Below are 24,111 nucleotides of genomic sequence, written 5' to 3' on the forward strand. Positions count from 1 at the left end.
GGACATGATATTTTCTGACATCATACATGTCACAGTTTAAAGCCTGGATGTCCTGTAAAGAGCACATTCAGGGCTTTTCAGAGATAGCAAATATTTGGAAGTTTCACAATGACAACTCCCTTTGGACATTCAAAATGACTGACATTAATTTAGTGATGTGAAACATAATATTTTTTAATTATCATTTAAATCTGACTATTTTATTTTATTTTTTTGTCATAAACATCTCAAGAAAATGTAATGGGGTTTCAAATCTATTATGACTATGTTACAAAACAAAACATACTAGGTATTGGTGTACGTATGGATTGGACACTAGGACTATGAAATATTCCCCATGAAATATTAGATATTATGAAAATTTAAACCAATTACTACCATTATTACACTTCTTTTTTCATTACATGTTGCCCCAAGAACACATTAATATATAAATTAGATACAATGTATAGATACATTGTATAAAATGGGAAAACACGCTTATGACAATTTTACACACATATTACATAGAGCAAAATGGTATATCAAATAATTCTGTTATGTCTTTCATAACATTCATAACATAGTTGAGAATCATCTTTATACAAAGTTTGGTATATAAAATCCTGAAACCTAAAAAATTATTGGTGATTTAAAAAAAAAAATTTGTTTTTGCTTATTCATGTCTTTTTAATTTAAAATAGATAAATCAATAAAAAATTAGTCTTGATGTCCTCTAAAGAGGACATAGCATAACATATGTATAAATATCATTTTTCAAAAAAAATTATTTAAAAAAAAAATTGTATGCATTGAACAATGTAATGGCAAAATAATAATAATAATAACATAAAAAATAGATTCACCAAACTTTTTTTTCTGGGTCTCAGGAGGATATGAAAATAATAAAGATAGCATATATTAAATACTTAGCTGTGTGACTTAGCCTAACCTTAACCCATTATAAAAGCAGCTGGTGGAAGATCAGTCTCTGCGTGAACAGAAATGTTTGGTTAAGATGTATCAATGAATTATGGTTTAAATAAATGTAAGAATGTGACATAGCAAGTCACACACAGCTAAATTAATTTACATAAATTACTAAACATTATTGTTAATAGAAAATAGTTCTCATGGCTTTTGGAGTCTAATTTTATTTCATGCAATTTCATGAAATCAGGTAGAAATAGGTCTTAATGTAACTATTTGTACAGTCACACTTTTTACAGTGCGTCTCCCCTTCTTAAAAATAGAAAATTACTGAACCTGTAATTATATTTCTATCTTGCAGACTAAATGTTTGTTCTGTGATAGCTGGAACTACCACTGTTGTCATCTATACATATTTGCATTTAAAAAAAATTAGCTTTCATTTTTCTATATTTGATGTCTTTATGACCCTTTTGGATCTTCATTCAATAGTTACAGTAATTGTGATAAAATATGAATTCTGCTATTTGAAAAGTGTCAAAGACATTCACCACTTGCTCGTTTTGTGAGGTTTATTTATTTTTGAAAGAATCAAAACAACATTACAACTTTTTGAATGCAACCGATATACAAAGAAAAACATTCATGTAAATAATTTAGATTTAGAAACCTCAAAGGAAAATATCTGTATTTTATTGTATTGTTCAGACATATGTTAAAGTTCAATAGTACAGCATCTACAATTTTTTAACAAGAATCAACTATTATTCTGTACTACAGCTTATCTAAATAATTAAAAATAATAAGGAAATAAAAAAGAAGGAAATTTATAAACAAAAAAGCCCAATAATTCCATACAAGGAATAAAAAGTGAAATCTACATAGTGGTTAATTTAATTGACGGAAAAGACAAATTTCACAAATCATTCAATCTATACCATTTTAAAGTTTAATTAAATGTATTTAAATGTTGCAGTAGATAAACAATTTCCCAGGACTAGTTAGCAGTCTTCCCCTGATTTACTTCATATTCATATTCTAGCTCTCACAGAAAATGTCCCTGTAGAAACAACACATAAACATCAAGAATGATCTGAGACGCTGCTTTACCCAGCCGACTATAAACACTTCAGGTTTCTGATTTCTTTTTAATGTTCAGTCCTGACATCACAAACCTACAAATACATTTTCTCAAATCCTACAAATCAATCAACCCTGTCAATCAGTGATTTGTGTTCTTTGTTTTCTTCGTCACTAAAGAGAAAATACATATTTTCGAATTTAGGCTCTGTGATCAATGAGTTGTATTTCTACATGGTAAAATTAAAAAGTTAAACATAAGATGAACAGAAAGTGTGAAGAAACAAAAACATTACTTTTTAGATGTAATTAATTCAGAACCATAAAACAAATGAATCCCAGAAATCCCCCCCTCTCTCTCTCTCTCTCTCTGTGTGTGTGTGTGTGTGAGTGTGTGTGTGTGTGTGTGCCAGTGTGTTTATGTGCATTTTTGTAAGCCAGAGGGTCAGCAGGACAAGCATAATTTTTCAGCTTGATTTCTCGCACATGTCCAGTCTCCTAGAATGCCAGAAGAAACATGTTACATTTCATTCATTTCACACGACTGAGACAGTTGCACTGATGAATGAGAACACTCACGTCTTTATGCTTGTGGATGAGCTGAGCTGTTCGAACCATCATCAGAACCTAAAACAGAAAACAACATTAAAATAAAAACCACATCATGACCATTTGCAGAGCTCATCATGTTTTTATAATCATTTTTATGATTTGTGTTTATGAGGAACTTACCACTGACAGGTTTAAAGCCTGTAAAACAATCATAAAAAAGAGCTGTAAGTTCAGCAGTTTCAATCAATGAACATTAAATACAAAGGAAAGTAGAACATAAATATTATATATATATTTATAAGTGCTGTCAAATCGAGTAATCATGATTAATCTAATATAATCTCTATGTGTGTGTGTATATATATATATATATATATATACATACTTTTATGTTAGTTGTGATTAATCGTTTTGACAGCACTATATATATTTCTCTTTTAATAATCAACCACAAGAGTTAACATTATCAAAACTAAGACTAGAATCACTGAAGCACACAAATGCAATGCAATTTGAATTTAGTTTAAGTCAGAAACAACATTTAATATTTCTTATTTGCTATTGAAGATATTTCAGACTTTGTATGGCCTAAACTGTGTCCTCACCTTGTTTCTTCTTATACACCACATACCCAACGACACCAATGGCGATCAACAGGACGACAGCAACAAGAGCACCAACAATCGGCATGATGGGAACAGAATCTCCTGATCAGAGGAAAACATCAGATTACTCACAGAGTCTGATAATGCTACTAACCAGTACTGACCTCAAACAGTGTGTGTGACTGTGATCAGCAGTCGTGTGTATATTAACACCACACTGACAATCTGCAGCTTTATAAAAACAATACAGGAATAATCATATTGTGTTTGTGCTCTATTGTTTGTATTGTACTTGTTTCCTCTCTGCAGGTCAAGAAGTTTGTTAAAGTCTCACATGACGTTAGGGCTGGGCGATAAATCGATTTTATCGATTAACTCGAATGTGTAGTTTACGTCGATTTGTTTGAATGAAAATCGGTTTTCTCTTTAACATTCGCCGACGCTCCACGAATTCACCGTGAGACTCACGCAATCGTCACTTTTTAAACGCTCTCACGCCACACATCCATTTTCTCATGCAGAGAAAAATCGCGAAGCAAAGAGGACACTGACACCGACAGACAAGACAGAGAAGAGATTCTGTCGATTTAATTACGAAATTCAAACAATAAACACCGTTTTGGCGCTTGACAGATCGCTGACAAGAGTTCAAGTGGCACGTGAACCGATCATCTGTTACTCTTTACTACTAGGCTATATAAACACGAATGAATTTGAAAGATACAGTTCAACTTACCGAAATGAAATAAAATCGATCGATCTGTGTTTTTCAACTGCGGAAAGAGGTTTATAATAACAGCTGGAGAACAATATGTCACGTAACATAACATTTAACTTACCTCTGGAAAGCCATTTAATGACCTTAGCACGTTAGTTGGACTTTAAAATAATTGCTGTAGAGAGGAGAATTTAGCTAAATATGATAACTATATTACATATTTATTGTATTTTTACCTATATATCATTAAAATATTATAATGTTGTTATGATAAAAAAACGCATAATATTTCATTTGAGATGCTATTTTTAACCTTTAATAATAATACCAGCTGACAGGGCTTTAAATTAACATGTGTCTACTGTACCTAGTATTTATCCAAAGGAATCGATATTGAATCAAGATCAGAATCAAATCACAAGAATTTAATTGAAATTGTGAAAGCAATAATAAAAACAGTAGCATACCAGTCATTGTACCATGTAAACATTGTGTTGTCACTAAACTTAATAAATTTCAGTTTAGTTACCAAATGTTTTGACAATCACAATACACTTTATACAAATCCCAAAAGGTAAAATCAAAACAAAATAAAGTTAAAACTTGTTTTGAATAATTTCTTTGTCATCTGCAGATTGATTTTAAGTAAGGGAAGAAAAATAAATCGATTTAAATCGTAAATCTGATTTTTTGTGAAAAAATCAGGGATTTTTTTTTAGGCCATATCGGCCAGCCCTACATGACGTAGTTTCTTTAAAAAATAATCTAATTTCATCCTAATTTCATTCTTACGTAATTGTAATAAACATCCCTGTTAATAAAGCATTGGTCTGTTTTTAATGAAAAAGACATATTTTGGATTTATTTTCTGGCGAGTGAAGACCCTAAACAGACTCAAAAGTGGAGATCACAGGAGGAACTACATTCATAGTTCACTCATCTCATTTCTCTCACCCTCATTTGTCCTGATCTCATTCCCTGTCACACTCTTGTCCTGATGTTCCACCACACAGCTGAACTTGTTGTTCTTCCACTCATCAGGAGTGACTCTGAGGGTGCTCGTCTTCTGGAAGGTTCCGTCCTCGTTGGGAAGAAGTTCACCAAGTTCCACATCCTCATGATGCTCTTCTCCATTCTTCATCCAGGAGATTGTTACTCCACTGGGGTAAAAACCTGTAGCATGACACGTCACTGAAGAAGAGGAAGACTTCTGCAGCAGAGACACCTGAGGAGAGACTGGAGAGAGAGAGAGAGAGAGAGAGATAGAGAGAGACATGAGAGAGAGAAAGAGACATGAGAGAGAGAGAGAGAGAGAGAGAGAGAGAGAGAGAGACATGAGAGAGAGAGAGAGAGAGACATGAGAGAGAGAGAGAGACATTAGAGAGAGAGAGAGAGAGAGAGAGAGAGAGAGAGAGAGAGAGAGAGAGACATGAGAGAGAGAGAGAGAGAGAGAGAGAGAGAGAGATAGAGAGAGAGAGAGAGAGAGAGAGAGAGAGAGACATGAGAGAGAGAGACATGAGGGAGACGTGTCATGCCAAACAATTTTGACGTCTTTAGACAATTTTAAACCACCACCACACTGTAGGTTGGTCTTGATCCAGTTCATTGTATAATGTGTGGTAGAAGTGTGGTGGAACTGCCCTGATGAATACCAGCACTATAAGAGTCTGCTAGAGTTTCTGCTTTAAAGTGTAAATTGCAGGTTAACCACCACAACCAATTAATGTGTAAATTAAAGTGCTCAATATGTATATATTTAAACATTTCTGTCTTAAAATGCGTTAAAATAACATTTATTGGGGTTTCTTCAAAGCTAGCATGTTTTTTACAGTAACTGGGTGATGACGTCATAAGAGGGAGTGGCGACCATACTCTGCTAGATTCCTACTGTTTGTGGCTTGACTATGGAGACTGATAACATTAGGGAACAAGCCAAAGTCTTTTCAAAATCTTGCCGTCATTTAGAATAGCAAGGAGGGAGAACGACTGAAGACAGCACAGCCCGCGGGAGGGCAAGTGTGTTTCTGCGGCGGGGTCCAGATAGCGAAAGATGAATAAAAACCAACAAGTGCAGAGCAACCGAACTCTGAACGCCGTGGAGGTGAATTTTGATGTATCCGTACATCACGCACAAACACAATAGTTAACCATTGCTAGCTAGGTGAGGTCTCCAATATAACTGCTAGCCTACTTGCCGTTAGACTAACGGGTCGGTAACTCTAGGCTTGGAGTCCCTCTTATGACGTCACGCCCAGCCTAGTGGAAGGCAGGGGGAGTGCTTAAAACCACTGTAAAAAGTACCAACTTTTCATATTATATTCAGCATTTTGGTATAAAAAACATACAAAACAATGGTGGGCGGTTCTTATCTTTATGTTTAATAAGCACATTACATTATCTTCATGAAAAATGTAACCTGCAATTTACACTTTAACAGCTCTGTTCTCAACTGAGGCAGAAGCAAGAATAAAGTTTTGTATATTCACTCTATGTAACCATTTATCCTTTAGACTTTCAATATATATAACTAAGACAAGAGCTCCTTGTCATCCCAGCCAACCTATAATTTAGCAAAACATATGCATTTTGATATGCTTGACAACAGTAAAGTCCTCTAGGTCAGCCATGAATCATGGACTTGTGCTCTTTAACAGGAATATCAGATTCTTCCTATCTATCTATGATAAACGGCTGCTTATCCAGATTCTACTTATCTCAAAATTCGGCTACTGTCAGTCTTCCTGCAGTGTCTGTCTTCAATGAAACTTTGTCACATCGAGTAACTAAACACACAAGTAATCTAAGGGTTTTCTTAACTTTAGGAGTCTGTACAGTAACCTGTACCTGAACACTGAGCTTCAGCCACAACAACACATAATGCCTACTTTAGCTTATACTTTTCTAGCCGGTTCATAATTGACGGGATTAGATTAACATGCTTTTCCTGGATCTTTTGTAGCAAGTCATTTAAAGAATACATTTTAATTCATATCTACAAACAAACCACATGATCTGTATTGCTTAAAATAATCAAGACAATCTTCTCTGAAGGAAAGAAAACTACAGCATTGTAAGATATCTCAAGTGACAAAACTATTTTTTACAATGACAATTCTAGTGTACATTACTTTATAATCAATGCTGGATAAGAAGTGATGTACCTTTTCTTTGCAGGCTGCTCTTTCCATAGTTCACATACTTCTTCACCCACTCAATGCACACAGAGCTGAAGTAATTTCTGGCACTCTCAATAAAGCCTTTGTCATTGTTCCACTTCTGTACTGTGGGGGTTGCTTGCTGCACTGGGGAAATACATCTCATCTCCTTAAAATCCAGAGACAGAAAGTCCTCTCCATTATATCCATACTGCAGGAAAGCATCTGTTGCTCCAGTCTGATCATCCCACTCACAGCCATACATTTGCTGGACTGTGTGCACACCTGAGGAAAACAGACAGTTTGAATGTATCTGAATAATTAATCTAGTCATACAATCAAATTAAAATCATCAGTCAATCAGAAAGTCCCAACATGTCTGACTCAGAATCAAATAAATCTGACTGAACATGTTTTTTTGTATTTTAGCCTCCATTCAATAAAAAAATATATAAAAAAAATAATATTTTAGCCGAGTCGTGAATTTATTATGATGAGAGAAAAAGACGCTGAGAAATAAAACACAGACGATATACAAACAACCTGGATTTATATTGTGATGTCTTCACTGGTTCCACAAAAGAGCATTCACAAATCATAATGTGCAGAAGTGTATTCAATAATAATGGGAATAAATGGTTATTATGAACTGTCTCTTTTTAATCAGTTGTTCTTTGTTTTGAATGATCAGTTTGACTGAATCTCTCACTGACTTAAAGTGATTGTTGAATTATTCACTGCACCAGATCTGTGTCTCAGAACCAGAACTGTTAAACCTTATACAATCCCCACTTTAATACAATACTGTGGAAACTGTGACCTATTTCACCCTTGACCGTCTCATGTGACTAGATTCTAGAAAGAAGAGCAACTTTTCTTTGTTCAGTCGGAGTAAAAGAATAAATGAATGTGCCACAATCCAGCAAGAGCTGCTCTAGACGACATCCATCAGCAGTGTAGAGGAGAAAACACACAGGAAAGGGTTCGATTAACTAGATTCATGATTAAGACCAAGCAGATGTAGGAGAACAACACAACACAGAGACACCAGCTGATATCAGACCCTCATCAGTGACATTAATGAGTGTTCGTTTGGTCATTGACGAGGTGACAAACATTCACTGTTTTACTGTTTACTCTCTGAATGACCAACAGTGAGAGCGACTCGAGTGCTTTAAAACAGCAGAGAGAGACAAACAGTTTGTGTGTGTGTGTGTGTGTGTGTGAGAGTGTGTTGTGTAGGTGTGTGTGGAGTTCAGATATTCTACACACATATTGTAAAACCTGATTTTTAAAAATATATTATTTTTATATTGTGGGGACATTTTAGGTCCCGTTAAAGAAAAAGATTATAAACTAGATGAGCAATTTTTTGCCCAAAAAGCTTGAAGTTTGAAGGTTTTAACCCTCTGGGCTCTGGAGGTGTTCTGACATGTCCTGACATTTGTGTTCTCAGACAGACAAATAAATAGACTGCTATGCATTTGCTATGGTGTTCAGTTTGGTTTCAAGGGCATTGCTAGCCGTTGCTAAGATGTTCTGGATGGTTGCTAGGTGGTTACTATTGTGTTGCTCTGTGGTTACTAGACAGTTGCTAGGGTGTTCTGGATTGTTTCTAGACGTTTGCCTGGGTGTTGCTATGAAGTAGTTAGGGCATTCTTGTTGGTTGCTAGGATGTTCTGAATGCTTGCTAGGTGGTTCCAAGGTTGTTGCTATGTAGTTGCTAGGGTATTATGGGTGGTTGCTAGGATGTTCTGAATGCTTGCTAGGTTGTTGCTAGGTTGTTGCTATGTAGTTGCTAGGGTATTATGGGTGGTTGCTAGGATGTTGCTGTGTGGTTACTAAGGTACTTGGGGTGGTTGCTAGTGTGTTGTTATGTGGTTGCTAGGGTACTCAGGGTGGTTGCTAGGTTGTTGCTATGTGGTTGCTAGGGTATTCAGAGTGGTTGTTTATAGTGATAGATAGATAGATCAATAGATAGATACCATACACAGTGAAAATGTATTTTATTGTAAAATACTGTCAAATTGATGTTTTTTGCAAGTAAAAACTATGAATTACCATATAATTTATGATAAAGAAAACAGTAAAAGGGCATTCCCAGAAGTCCCTGTGTTACACATCATATATGATTGTTTTTTTTTTAATAAATAATTTTGTTTCTAGTTATTTTTGTTATCAGTAATGTACGCTAGTGTGTTTTGTGTTACATTTGATGTTATTTAGTTATGTTTATTGCATTGTTTTAGTGTCGTGTGTGATTCCCTGATGGTGTTTCGTGTTTGTGTGTGACTCTGTGCACCGTCTATAATATATGAGTGTTGACCATGTTTTATGAACAGGCCTTACGATGAACTATCATGTGTCTTTCTACTGTGCCTCGTGTATTATTGTGATGTTATCAGGGCATTTTAAGGTGAAAAGGCAGATTTTGGTAGTTAAAGTAAGCATATTAACATTATATCACTAAATGAAATATACGGTTATAATTGTAAAATATATAGGCATCCTGTAAAACTGACAGTATTTTTTTAGGGAATTTTTGACAACGACAGGTGCCAGTTTTTTACCGTACATTTAACGGGATATTTTTTAACAGTCTATGGAAAGTACCTTGGAAACCCAACAATTACTCCCCCTCATGTCATTCCAAGACTTTTGTTTATCTTTGAAACACAAATGAAGATATCATTAATGAAATCTAAGAGATTTCTGTCCCTCCATTGAAAGTCTATTCACCCAAAACTCTGATGGTTCAAAACATTCATGAAGAGATCATAAAATAAATCTATATGAATCGAGCGGTTTAATCCAAGTCTTCTGAAGAGACACAATCGCTTTATATGATGAAGAGATTTAATTCAGTCTTTTATTCACATATAAACATTGATCAGCGAACATAAACAGAAGCTCAACCGAACTTGCTCGATGCGCGAGAACAAACTTCATTAGTTTTTGTGGAAGACACATTCAATGTAATAACAGAAATCTCTCACATTTCATTAAAAATATCACAGTGCTGAAATACTCTGACAGTGTTTTCTAACCGCTGAATCTACAGCAACACAGAAAAAGAAATGATTATTTAACTGAGATGTGAGTTTATCGTCTGAATTTATTATGATGAGAGAGATGTGAAATAACACAAAGACAATAAACACACAACATGATTTCTATTGCGATGTTTTCGAACACGACAGCAAACATACGATCACGTACGAAAACCAGTGACACTTATGAACCGCTCTGAAGAATCGGTTTGACTGAATCTCTCACTGACTGAATCAGTCGCAGCAGTTGTTGACTTATTCACTATTAACTAATATGATTTTCATCATGTCCAATCAAAATTAACCGTGAACTGTGACTGTATTGTGTGTATTTTAGGCTTGTGTGACTTAAATTAGTGAAGTTACTGACTGGTTGTTAAAGACACACATTAGGAAGAGCGATCTGTCATAATAAAGGGTACTTTAATTCAAAAAGAAATGTTGCCAAAAGTAATATTGTTTTATTTAGTATGTTTGTTGATTCTTAGGATCAATTATTTTGAAAGAATCATTAATGTGTAAAGGCTCCACTGAGGCAAGTGTAGATGAGAACACAAGTGCCGTTTATTTATGAACAGAAGATCAAACATAAAACAAAGCATGACGAGGCATGAACTCACAACAAAACATGACGCTTACCAAACAGTGGAGCAAAACTTGACAAAGACACGTGACAAACACGAGGGCTTAAATACACACAAGACTAATGACAAGAAAGGGACACCTGTGAACAATGAACCAATGACAACACGACACATCAGACAAGGGAACGCATGGCAGGATCACATGACAAACAGGGAATCACATGACATGAACAAAACCAAAACGTGACATAATGGATCGATTAATGAACCGGAACCGTTTCTCAGAAACAGAATTGTTAAACTTTACGATTCCCGTTCCTGCTCATCTATTGAGCTTCTTTTACACTCTTGTATCCCTTTACTATTGTTGTATATCAGGATAACAGACATCTTTGTCTATTATTGAGGTCTGTTTTTGAATCCATGCTCTGGGTTTGTTTGGTAATTCTTAGCGAGCTTCTGTTGAGTAAAGTCTGACGCGAGTTTGCATATTCATCTCGTCTTGTGTTTCTATAATGCATCATATGGCGGACATCACAACTATGATTAAACTGATGGAGACAGTAGAAAGGACAGTTTTCCCGACAGCGGAGAGCAGAGTTTCTGAAGTGATCTACTCTGTTACATGATATTAAAATCTTGAATTTGTGTGTCTGGTTACATTTGAATTTTTTGACAGTTGGAGTTTCAGTTGGAGTTTGAATTCTGTCTGTGGGAGTTTTGAGAGTTTTATAATCTGCTGTTGGAAAACCGTTAGTCTAATCAGTAAGAAAACATATAGTCAATAAAAGTAATAATCTTAAATAGGATATCATACTTATTAAGACTCTTCGCACGGTTTAAGAGTGACTCAACTTTACCACAATAACAGTGTAAATCAGCAGTATTTAATCTACTCTTGGAGGACCATCATCATCCTGCAGAGTTGAGCTCTTAAGATTGAAATGAAGATGTGAGAAACTGTGTGTGTAAATACAATCATGAAATAATGATGCGTACTAGAACAGTACTTGAGTTTTTATCTTTCTTTTCAAGAAAGCAACACACAAATAACTGTAACGGCCTCTATATTAATTAATCTATTATTAATTATATTTTATTTAATCATATGTATTTTAGTATTTTTATCAAAATAATTGTATAAACAAGTATAATCAATTATTACTCATTTATATATTTTATTAATTCATTTGTGTTAAATGGGTTTGCTGTGGTTTCTGCTCAAAAGACCGAGAGCATTTTAGAAACTGGTTTTGCTCAGCAAGAACAAAAACAACAGGAAACATTGATCACAATAGTGTAACAGCGCAGCGCTTCTGTGTTGTACGTCACACGCATCGCACACGTAAGAAGACAGAGTTATGAGGTCACCTGTAGGACAACCGGCAGATTACACCTTTATTCAAGTGCAATGTGATTATAAGGTTTCGATTGTAGGCTACTTTAAGTTTGTTGTACACTTTATTACTCGTTTTTGTTTAATTTCTAAATGAAATAATTAAAAAGGGCAGAAAACAAAAACAAAAAAATAGAAATAATTTAATCCAATAATTTTAATGTAAATTAAATGAATGAACAAAAAAAATATATAAAAGATGAAATATGCTTCAAAGACTGGGAAAAATAGGGATGAACTAAAAAAAATCTGTCAATGTCTTGTACCATGTATTGGGCATTTCTTGGTTGGCCATCATGTGGTCCCATCATGCCATCTTTGACCTCCTCCTCCTCCTCCACCACCTCTTCATCTTATTCCTCCCTGTTAAGTAAGGACACTCTCATATGTCCTGACTAACACTACAGAGATTCTCAAACTGCTGAGGTGTGTGCTGCAGTCTGGACAACAGAAGATGGAGGCTGAGGCCTGGGAGGGTTGTTTGAGGACTAGGAGATGGCAGATGAAATTGATAGTTCCTCTGAGCATGAAGGACCTGACTCAGGCTCATGTTGAGTTACCCCTACTCTTCCATGGACGTCAATAATACCACCACAAATGCCATCTGAAGCACTTGTGCCAAGTATTGACAAGGCCTTTTCTTCCTCTGCTGTGAGAAGGGAGGACTCATTGGACCCACCACCTGTTTTATTAAATGTTGTCCTCTGCAGTGCCCATTTCCTTTTAGCAAGGCTTGCCACTTCTTCCTGACCTCGTTAAAATCTTTTAAGTACCCTAGTTGCAGTGAGTTTTCTAGAAATATCCTCCTAGATTTTTTGTTTTTGTTTATTTGTTTGACTGCCCTTAAACCTGCTGAAAATAATGTTTGTATAGCTCCACCTCGTCTAAAATGACATTAATCTCCTCTTTTAGAAAAATGTTTTTTTTTTTGGTTCAGCCATTTTGCTGGTGTCTCCACCCGAAGGTTTGTGCTTTTTAGATTTCAAAATACAAGCGTGTGCTACAATTACGAGCCATTCTACAAGATGACATTTCAGCACTTGACAAACGGACAGCGACTCTTTAAGTAGCACTTAAAGCACAGCTGCGTGCGATCGCGCTAAGTCCGTTTTTGCGAAACGCACGTGAAATGAACACGAACGTTCGTAAAGTCGCTCGTAGAAAATCCTCGTAAGTGCTAAGATCCAGCGTTATCTAGAAACGCAGCCCAGACTCGTGCACTTTGTCGTCTTGCTTCGCTGTGTGGAATAATCCTTAGGAATAATTTAGTTTCACATCGAGGAACAACGGGTCTTTGCATATCACGATTAGAACAAAGCACTTAAGAATAAAAAACGCACTACAGTCCTCTGAATAGCTGGATCCGTTCTGGATCCAGCTATTCAGAGGACTGTAGTGCGTTTTTTATTCTTAAGTGCTTTGTTCTAATCGTGATATGCAATAGTGTCAGTAAACTGCAAAAGGACTGTTTAAATATGAATCACGTGTCTGTGTGTGAATGAATTAACGGCACAGATGTTTACTACAGCTGTTAACAACAGCGCACACTTGCACTTACATTAGTAAACATGTTATTTTTACATGAACACATCTACTAGTTTAGCTTTTACCAAACTATATTGCTATACTGAGATGAGTAAAAATCGACTGAAAAATGTTGAAATAAAATGTCTTTGTATAAGCAACGTATTAAACTGCAAATTAACATTTATATGCAAATATTTCCGCTCATATGTTAAATATATAGTATGTGATGTTTTGTTAAAAATAAAGTAGGTATATTGAATTATCAACTAAGATGTTATTATAGTGTTTGTTCCAATATTCAAACTAATGAATCCTTAACTTTGAAATACGTATGATAAAATCGATGTATACTTTTTAAAAAGAAAGATTACACTTGAAATATTGTTAAAATTGTAATTGTTGTTGATTTATATGTGAAAACTGTTTAATAAAATAGCAAAACATATATTTACAAGGTAGATGTGAGCAACATCTTAATAGGTCATTATAAACCTTCTCATTAAATTATTTATTATAGTTTTTTATTAGTGACACATTTGGGGAGAGGATATATTACAAAAATTCTGAAAATACAGTATGAGAATGAACTGCATAGTTACTAGAAATGTTTACCATGGATATTATGCAATTTGCATGCATACAGAATAAGTCCTCACAATCTTTACTTGTGGTACTCTCAGTGACACACCTGAATGAAAGGCTCATTATGCGACAACACCCATTATTCAAAAGTCTTGTGGACACATATTTAGTATGTGTTTTGTGGCCCTATTTCAGAAACTTAAATTTTTAGTTTTTTCAATAACCGTGCATAAACATTATTCTCTCAAAAATACAAACATACATACAAGTTGCTCACATATTATGGTAGCCCTGTTTGTGCTAAATAGAGTGTAATTACACCTTTGCCATTAATATGTTTATAAGCAACTGAAAAATGCAGAAATGTCAGGGCATGTCAGAACATCTCAAGGATCCCAAAAACACCTCAGACCCCAGAGGGTTAACAAGATGCTAGAATGATTAACATGATGTTAGCACGATTAGCATGTTGCTAGCATAATGCTAACAAGATTATCATGTAGCTAGCATAACGCTAACACGATTTACCACGTTGCTAGCATGGTTTACCATGATTTACTATAGTTACCATGATTTACTATAGTTTACCATGATTTACCATGTTCTACCATAATTTACTCTGTTCTAGTATGATTTACTATGATATACCACGTTCTAGTATGATTTACCATGATTTACCATGTTTCTAGCATGATTTACCACGTTTACCACATTGTAGTAAGATTTACCATGTTTCTAGAATGATTTACCACATTCTAGCGTGATTTACCATTATTTAGTCAAAAGAGCCAACCCCCATCTCTGTATGATGTTCTGATGCAGAGATACAGGTCTTGCTAAACGGTTGCTAAGGGTACTCTGTTTGGTTGCTATGGAGTTGCTTGGGAGCTGCCAATGAGGAAACTCCAAAGGCTGCTTGTCAGTATGAATTATATAAACCAACTCCCATGCCTCTGTGACATTCAGAATGGAAGATATCCCTCTTTGGATTTTGGTTGCTAAGGTGCTCTACAATAGTTGCTAGGGCGGAGTTAGAAGGTATTGAGGTGATTCATGATTGGCTGTTTGCTGCCCCGAGTCAATCAAGACCACCCTCATGTGTCTATGACACTTCTGTCCAAAGATATCCCCTCTGATCTCTTTCAATGGAAGTCTATTGAACTTGTTGCTATGGTGCTCTAAATGGTTGCTAGGGCGTGGCTTGATAGCTTCACAATGATCCTGAGAGACTGATTGGTCGTCTGAGTAAAATGAGCCCGCCCCCTTGTCTCTATGCCACTGTGATCCAGAGTCCTGTTCAATACAAAATCCCTATAAAATTTACCATAGTAGGATAAACACGCATGCGTTTCATGGGCCGTCCTTCGCCATAGTGTGTCTATGGGGCAACTTTGGGCAGCTCTTGCCCCCCAGGAGTGCAACTTTTACCCCATTGTGAGGTATGTTCTTACAGAGCCTGCCAGCCTCTTCAACTGTGGTAAACCGCACGTTTCTGCGTAATCCTCGCTCAGAGCTATGACCCGTCAAAGTTTTCCGCAATGCAAAGTGCATGGGATTTTTCCGGCCACTGTTTCGCCCCTGAGGGGAACATCGCACCCCCGATCTCTTATAAAAGTCATTTTTCACTGATGTTTACAGAGGGTCAGCTGATGAACGTACAGTAACTATGGAAACATGTTGTGCTGTTGTAGCAGTTCAGTGTTCTGCATCAGCGAAGTCTCTTTCAGCGAGTCATTCACCGGCGGCCATCTTTCAGACGCCTCTCGAGCAGCGGCTTCAGTCCCGCACGTGCAGCTCCTCTCTCTTTACACGGGGAACATCAAATTCTCCAAAGCTGTTCGCCAAACTTACGATTAAACTTCATATTTTAAATCACCAATGAAATCTGACAACAACTGTCTCATAAATGTTGTTTCTAAACGTTCAAATCATGACAAAAACTGCAATTTCCAGGCTGGATCAGCCGATGCGCAGTCGTAAGCGTTCGTCTCAGAACACTGACTGTTTCTATAGCAACCGGCGCTTTTAACGGCACCTGCAGTGACCTCATGACTTCACTCATTGGCGATTGGCTCTTTTACTTAGAAGGCGGGACTTATTCCGCCATATTGCGCTTTGCACTTTCTCCCGATCATAGTAATACGAGCGCACCGTCTTTATATATCTAGTCTTTGGCATCAGTGTTTTGTTTCGGCCCTTATCGCCGTGGGAACAGTGGCGTCTGAACCCTGCACACACAATGGGGACCGGTGGAGTCTCACGACATCTGAACTAAACGCCATTCAAACATCATGACAGTTTGTCATTAATTACGACTGTCACCTGTTGATCTCCTGTGAATCTGGCGGCTGTCTGTCTCTCGTGTCTGTCTTTCGGGAGCCGTCTCTCTGCTCTAAGCTCTGCTCTGTTCTGTCTCTCTTCTGAGGTTCTGCTGTGTCTCTGTCTCTCGCTCTCCTGCACTCAGAGACAGTGAAACCCTGTTGAGAGCCGCTCAGACCTGCATGAGTTCAGACTCTGGATCTGGCTTGTTTCTGTAGGTTAGTGCTGGTCTAGTTGCTGGTCCTGCTGGTTAAGGTAGTTAATAGTTCTGGTGGGATTATCAGTGACAGCCTCTAAAACACCACATATAAGCGAGACCAGTCCCGCTGCTCAACTGTCCTGCTCTGATCCGCTGTCGGCTCCGTCTGGACTCTGATCTAAAACACAGTGAGCTGAATCTCAGTCTACATAGACAGCATCCTGAATGAAACGGACACTCATAAGCGACTGGTTCGGATGCGCTACACATAGACAGAAACACACGCATCATTAATATAGCACTGCTCAACTGTGGAAACTCACAATCCATTCAGTTTGTCGTTAGCATATCGCCAAATGTGATACTCTAATAAACATAAATATGCATACACAAATATTGTGTAAAATAATCCGTTTTTAATTCTATGAAACTATTTTGTTTTATAATTTTCAGAACTATGTGGATTGTTTCACTGAGGATTTTGCAATGCATTATGGGATTGTGTTCTCTGTGAAAGACGCATGTGATTCTGCCTTAGAATTTGGCCAAAAGACGGTTATCTTATAAAGCAGAGTAAATATTCTTCTGGAACGACATGAGAGTGAGTAAATGACAAAACTTTCATTTTTGGGTGAACTAACCCTTTAAGTTTAGGTTTTAAAGGTCGGCTATAGAAAATATCATTAGCTCAGGATAAAAACAACAGAATCCAAAGGAAAGTCACACTGTGATAGACAAACCCGTAATACACATAATGGCGTGTCTCTATTGATTAAATGGTCACTGCAGATTTCTGTGAAATAAATGAGTGAATTGTTGTAAGGTCTATCAAACACAAGTCAGAGCGTCTGCTAACAGAAAGACAAACCCTGATGGAGGTTCAGAGATCTGAGAACGACTGATCTGATTGTGTGGAGGATGTTCTTCTGTGTCCTTCTGGTCAATAACAAATAACTGATCAACCATCGTTCTGCTTCTCTAATAAGAGTAAAGCTGCCCTTATTTCCAGCCTGACGTCTGACGAATCACATCTGATCTGAGCTTCAGCAGCGACTGAAACTACCACAGAAGAACAATCTTATTCTGAGGAACCACGACAGAGACACAATATAAAACACGCTTGATGTCGTAAAGCTCCTGTGATTCATATAAAATAGATTGTTTGAAAAGTCAATCATGATTTCATTCAGCAGGACGTCCTGTCGCATCACTTCAGCTCATCTGAACCTTCACTTTTCCTCCTCTGTCTCTAAGACAGATCTCGAACTGGTTTCTTTTCTTACAATAAAGAACTGGACGAATTCAGTCGGTTCGTCTTCCACTGATGCTGACAGACGCTGTGCTGAAATACTCTGACTGTTTTCTAACCGCTGAATCTACAGCAACAGCAAAAGAAATGATTATTTAACTGAGATGTGAGTTTATCGTCTGAATTTATTATGATGAGAGAGATGTGAAATAACACAAAGACAATAAACACACAACATGATTTCTATTGCGCTGTTCTCGAACACGACAGCAAACATACGATCACGTACGAAAACAAAAGATCAGTGTAATGTGACTCACGAATCAGTGACTCTTATGAACCGCTCTGAAGAATCGGTTTGACTGAATCTCTCACTGACTGAATCAGTCGCAGCAGTTGTTGACTTATTCACTGAAGCGGATTAATATGATTTTCATCATGTCCAATCAAAAAATAAACCGTGAACTGTGACTGTGTTGTGTGTATTTTAGGCTTGTGTGACTTAAATTAGTGAAGTTCCTGACTGGTTGTTAAAGACACACATTAGGAAGAGCGTTCTGTCATAATAAATGGTACTTTAATTAAAAAAGAAATGTTGCCAAAAGTAATATTGTTTTGTTTAGTATGTTTGTTGATTCTTAGGATCAATTATTTTGAAAGAATCATTAATGTGTAAGGGATCCACTGGAGGCAAGTGTAGATGAGAACACAAGTGCCGTTTATTTATGAACAGAAGATCAAACATAAAACAAAAGCATGACGAGGCATGAACTCACAACAAAACATGACGCTTACCAAACAGTGGAGCAAAACTTGACAAAGACACATGACAAACACGAGGGCTTAAATACACACAAGACTAATGACAAGAAAGGGACACCTGTGAACAATGAACCAATGACAACACGACACATCAGACAAGGGAACGCATGGCAGGATCACATGACAAACAGGGAATCACATGACATGAACAAAACCAAAACGTGACATAATGGATCGATTAATGAACCGGAACCGTTTCTCAGAAACAGATTTGTTAAACTTTACGATTCCCGTCCTTGCTCATCTATTGAGCTTCTTTTACACTCTTGTATCCCTTTACTATTGTTGTATATCAGGATAACAGATTCTTTGTTCTATTATTGAGGTCTGTTTTTGAATCCATGCTCTGGGTTTGTTTGGTAATGCTTAGCGAGCTTCTGTTGAGTAAAGTCTGACGCGAGTTTGCATATTCATCTCGTCTTGTGTTTCTATCATGAATCATATGGCGGACATCACAACTATGATTAAACTGATGGAGACAGTAGAAAGGACAGTTTTCCCGACAGCGGAGAGCAGAGTTTCTGAAGTGATCTACTCTGTTACATGATATTAAAATCTTGAATTTGTGTGTCTGGTTACATTTGAATTTTTTGACAGTTGGAGTTTCAGTTGGAGTTTGAATTCTGTCTGTGGGAGTTTTGAGAGTTTAATAATTTACTGTTGGAGAACCGTGAGTCTAATCAGTAAGAAAATATATAGTCAATAAAATTAATAATCTTAAATAGGATATCATACTTATTAAGACTCTTTGAACGGTTTAAGAGTGACTCAACTTTACCACAATAACAGTGTAAATCAGCAGTATTTGATCTACTCCTGGAGGACCATCATCATCCTGCAGAGTTGAGCTCCAGTCTCACTGAATCACACAGAATCAGCCGATCTCAGTCTCAGGATTACTGAACAATGACAGTCCGGTGTGTGTGAGAGAGCAGAGCTGGAGCTGAACTCTGCAGGAGACTCTTCTACACACACTGAGTTCAGCAGATCAACATCAGTGTTCCTCTACTGTACGTGTGTGTGAACTCACACTTCTGATGAGCAGGAGATTGACTAAAACATGTGTGGGGAAAAAGCGAGAGATTTCTTGAATCACAGATAAATGAATGAACAGCGTTTCATCTGGAGTTCATCCACAGTATTAAAATGAAGATGTGAGAAACTGTGTGTGTAAATACAATCATGAAATAATGATGCGTACTAGAACAGTACTTGAGTTTTTATCTTTCTTTTCAAGAAAGCAACACACAAATAACTGTAACGGCCTCTATATTAATTAATCTATTATTAATTATATTTTATTTAATCATATGTATTTGAGTATTTTTATCAAAATAATTGTATAAATAAGTATAATAAATCATTATTCATTTATATTTTATTAATTAATTTGTGTTAAATTGGTTTGCTGTGGTTTCTGCTCAAAAGATCGAGAGCATTTTAGAAACTGGTTTTGCTCAGCAAGAACAAAAACAACAGGACACATTGATCACAATCATTAAGAGCTTCAGGGTGGAATAATAATATTAAACTAGAATGTTAACAGAGTTAGCATGTTGCTAGCATTATGCTAACATGATTACCATTTTGCTAGCATTATTAGCATGTTGCTAGCATTATGCTAGCATGATTATAATGTTGCTAGCATGATGCTAGCATGATTAACATGATGTTAGCACGATTAGCATGTTGCTAGCATGATGCTAGCATGATTAACATGATGTAAGCCCGATTAGCATGTTGCAAGCATTATGCTAATATGATTAGCATGTTGGTAGCATGATGTTAACACGATTTACCACGTCGTTTACCATGATTTACCACATTCTAGTATGATTTCCCTTACGAAAAAGAAGTTTATTCAAGTGTTCTATTAGTATACTTCTTTTAAACTAAAAATAAGAAAGAATACTTTGTCTACTTTTTATATACTTCTCAGAAATATACTTTATGTACTTCTCAGAAATATACTTCAAATTGCACTTAAGTATACTTGATTTATACTGACAGAAAAGTCTAAGTATATTTGGCCTATACTTGTTGATCGAGATATACTTAAAAGTATAATTAAGTATTCTAAGTATTCTTGGCTTGTACTTGTGTTTACTATTTTGATTGAGTAGCTTATTAAATAGTTTTTTAAAAACATAATATTACACACCGTCTTATAAACTAACGTGTTCAGCTTTATATAGTAACAAACTTTCGGGTGGAATAGCTTATAGAGTAAATAAAATAAGCATGAAAAATAAGTTTATTCAAGTATTCTATTAGTATACTTCTTTTCAACTAAAAAGAAGAAAGCATACTTTCAGTCTACATTTTATTTACTTCTCAGAAATATACTTAATTACACTTAAGTGTACTTGACTTATACTGAGAGAAAAGTCCAAGTATTTTTGGCCTGTACTTGTACTCAATCTTTTGATTGAGATATACATACATTTTTAATGATTCAAAGTATACTTGGCTTGTAGTTGTGTTAACTCTTTTGATCGAGTAGCCTATTAAATATACTCTTTTTTTACATCGTTTTTCATATACAGTCTTATGAAACTTTGTTTGAAAATATTGATTAAAATATTGATATAAAACAGATATGTTTCTAATTCTGCGTATCTGAATTTTTGTGTAGGCTAGTCCACTGGTAGTGTACATATTTACTTTAATGAAACTTTTCCCCACCATTGACTGAATTTTCCAGCTATCCATGTTTTCACTGGTATACGGTAGGGGGCGCTATGACACATCTTCTAGTACAGAATCTCCGGATCAAAACACAGGAGAAGAAGAAACTTAAACAAGTGATAGAAGATTGCTCACTCAAATGTAAAATAATGTGATATCAAACATTAAACAGCTTGTAAATCAAAACTGCTTAATGTTTCCAAATGAAATGAAGCGTAGGCCTAACCCATGAGGAGAAAACGACTGAAGCTGTGGGGGTGTCGGACTCGATCTCCACCTGTGTTTGATCATCGTTCAGGATGTGATTTTCTCAACTATTTTGTTTAAAATGTTGCCTTTCTTTATGAAACTTACTGACATTCAAGTGTTGATAAAAAAGGATGCATGACGCTAATAAAATGTTTTTAAAATTAAAGTAAAGGTATTTTTCAAGTATACAAAGTAACATTTGAACATAGTAGTATAGGCCTACTGCAACTGCAAAAATTGTATATAAATAGTAAACTATAATTATAATGTTAAGTTCACTTAAAGAAAACTTGTAGAATGAAACTACTAAACTAGTAGTTTACTGAGAGGACACTAAAAGAGTAAAAATAATATATAAATGGTAAACTATAAGTATGATGTTAATGTGGCAGTATAAGTGTTTGACTTCGGGCTACTATTGGTTGCTTCAGGTCTATTTATTAAGCCTATCACAGCTAAAGGCGGAGCATATATACCTGCTTGGTAATAAATCACGTCACGGAGCTTCTTGCTTGTTTTTCCGGTTCCGTATGCGGGAAATTTGTCTGTTTGGTCCCTCGTTTGGTATGTGGGGGATCGAGTCGTGTTTCCCATGGCTGGCGTTCTTGTGCAGACTCTCCACAGGTAGGAACGCGGTTGTTTATAGCGTTATCTTTTCCTTATAGGGCAGTGGGTGAATCAAAATGCCTTCTGTCTATTTACAGCGTGCGCATTGATTTCGCGTTTCGGACTGCTGTGACTGGGATTCCTCGCACCCCAAGTATGCAGGTTATTTGTACATATGTGTCATGCTCTATGATATTTCTTTTAATTAAAGTTGTCGTTTCAGAAGTGCAGTGTGTTCTGCCGAGTAGCGGGGAGGATTCCGTTGCTGGGGTTACTGTCACTCGCTCGTTGATCACGGAGCGCTGCTGTTTTGCTGCTATCTCAACTGGATATTAAAACGAAAGGATTTTGCGCCGTTTTCATTATTCCACTCTCTCCGAATAAGAAACTGTTACTGCTTTTGCATGCAGGTTGACTGGAGGAATATCGCCGCCCGGCCCCTGCAGGTTTAGTGTGTGTGCGTGCGCGAGCGTGCGTACATGCCTGTATGTTTACAAGGAGAGCATTGTGGTTTTTTTTATTTTTTTTTATTGTTTAGCTAATTTTGTATTTTTCTTTTTGTTAATTTGTATTAGTGTTTCCACTGTGAAATTCTATTGTATTTAATTATTCGATGTATGTTTTGTCGTTTATTTTCGTTAGGGGTTGAGTGTCTAAAAGCAAAGGGGCAGGGCTTGACTTGTGGATTATCTTGTGCTGTGGATGTGCACCGGTGTGAAGGTGATACTGATGTGGTTATTGCTTTGGTTTTTCTTTTGCATTTCTTGTGCTACTTACTGAGTGTTGTGGTGCTCATTGAGTCCCCCCCCCCTGCTGGCCTCACTCAGTCCTGCTGTCTGATTATTTTTGAGTGCTTTTCTTTTGTCTAAGTGTATTTATTTTGTTTTGATGTTGTGAGGTTTGTACTATTTAGCACTGTAGTATTATTTTGAACATTTTTCTTGTTTTGTCTTGAACTATTACACTTGTGTCCTCTAATAAAAAAAGTAATTATTTATTCATTCACGTCTCTTGTCCTATTAAAGGAATAAATCTGTGCAGCCTATTTATTAGGTTGGTTTTCCTGGGTTGAGAATTCCCAGGTGGCGTAGTCAATACATTAGATCTTTAGTAATTTCTCTTCATGCCACATTAAGTTCACTTAAAGAAAACTTTTAGTATAAAACTACTAAACTAGTAGTTTACTGAGAGTACGTTAAAAGAGAACTTTTAGTATAAAACTAATAGTTTACTGAGAGTATACTTCAAAGTTGCTACAAGTATTAAAATAGTAAACTACTAGTATACTCATAAGTTCACTTGCAGTACAAATGAGAAACATAATTATGAACTAGTTGTGCACTTAAAGTTTACTACTGTTACACTTATAGTACACTTAAACATATACTTTTATATACTTCAAGTGGGCCAATTTAGTCCCAAGCGGTATTAAAATAGTACACTTACAAGTTTACTACTAGTACATATTGACATTAGTATACTTACTACATAAAGTATACTTAAAAATATACTTGAACATTACTCAAGTATACTTCATAAAATGAACTTGAAGTATACTTTTTTTTCGTAAGGGTTACCAAGGATTTAGTCAAAAGAGCCAACCCCCATCTCTATATGATGTTCTGATGCAGAGATACAGGTCTTGCTAAACGGTTGCTAGGGTACTCTCTTTGGTTGCTATGGAGTTGCTTGGGAGCTGCCAATGATGAAACTCCAAAGGCTGCTTGTCAATATGAATGATATAAATCCAACTCCCATGCCTCTGTGACATTCAGAATGGAAGAAATCCCTCTCTGGATTTTGGTTGCTAAGGTGCTCGAC

General features: G+C 36.2%; 1 protein-coding gene across 2 annotated transcripts in view; it reads right to left on the reverse strand.

Moving 5' to 3' along the window:
* Positions 1-1,467: 1,467 nt before the first annotated feature.
* LOC307162890 (class I histocompatibility antigen, F10 alpha chain-like) overlaps positions 1,468-24,111 on the reverse strand; it is a 36,082-nt gene continuing 13,438 nt past the window's right edge. For both annotated transcript variants that reach the window (XM_079878614.1, XM_079878613.1), the window contains exons 4-9: positions 7,026-7,304; positions 4,819-5,100; positions 3,147-3,248; positions 2,722-2,739; positions 2,569-2,616; positions 1,468-2,487 (exon numbers count right to left, since the gene is read on the reverse strand). In XM_079878614.1, coding sequence (XP_079734740.1) covers positions 2,573-2,616; positions 2,722-2,739; positions 3,147-3,248; positions 4,819-5,100; positions 7,026-7,304 — 725 coding nt within the window. In that variant the 3' untranslated portion in view covers positions 1,468-2,487; positions 2,569-2,572. The remainder of the gene's footprint in view (positions 2,488-2,568; positions 2,617-2,721; positions 2,740-3,146; positions 3,249-4,818; positions 5,101-7,025; positions 7,305-24,111) is intronic.

This window comes from Squalius cephalus (assembly GCF_949319135.1).
Source record: "Squalius cephalus genome assembly, chromosome: 8".
Lineage (NCBI taxonomy): Eukaryota > Metazoa > Chordata > Actinopteri > Cypriniformes > Leuciscidae > Squalius > Squalius cephalus.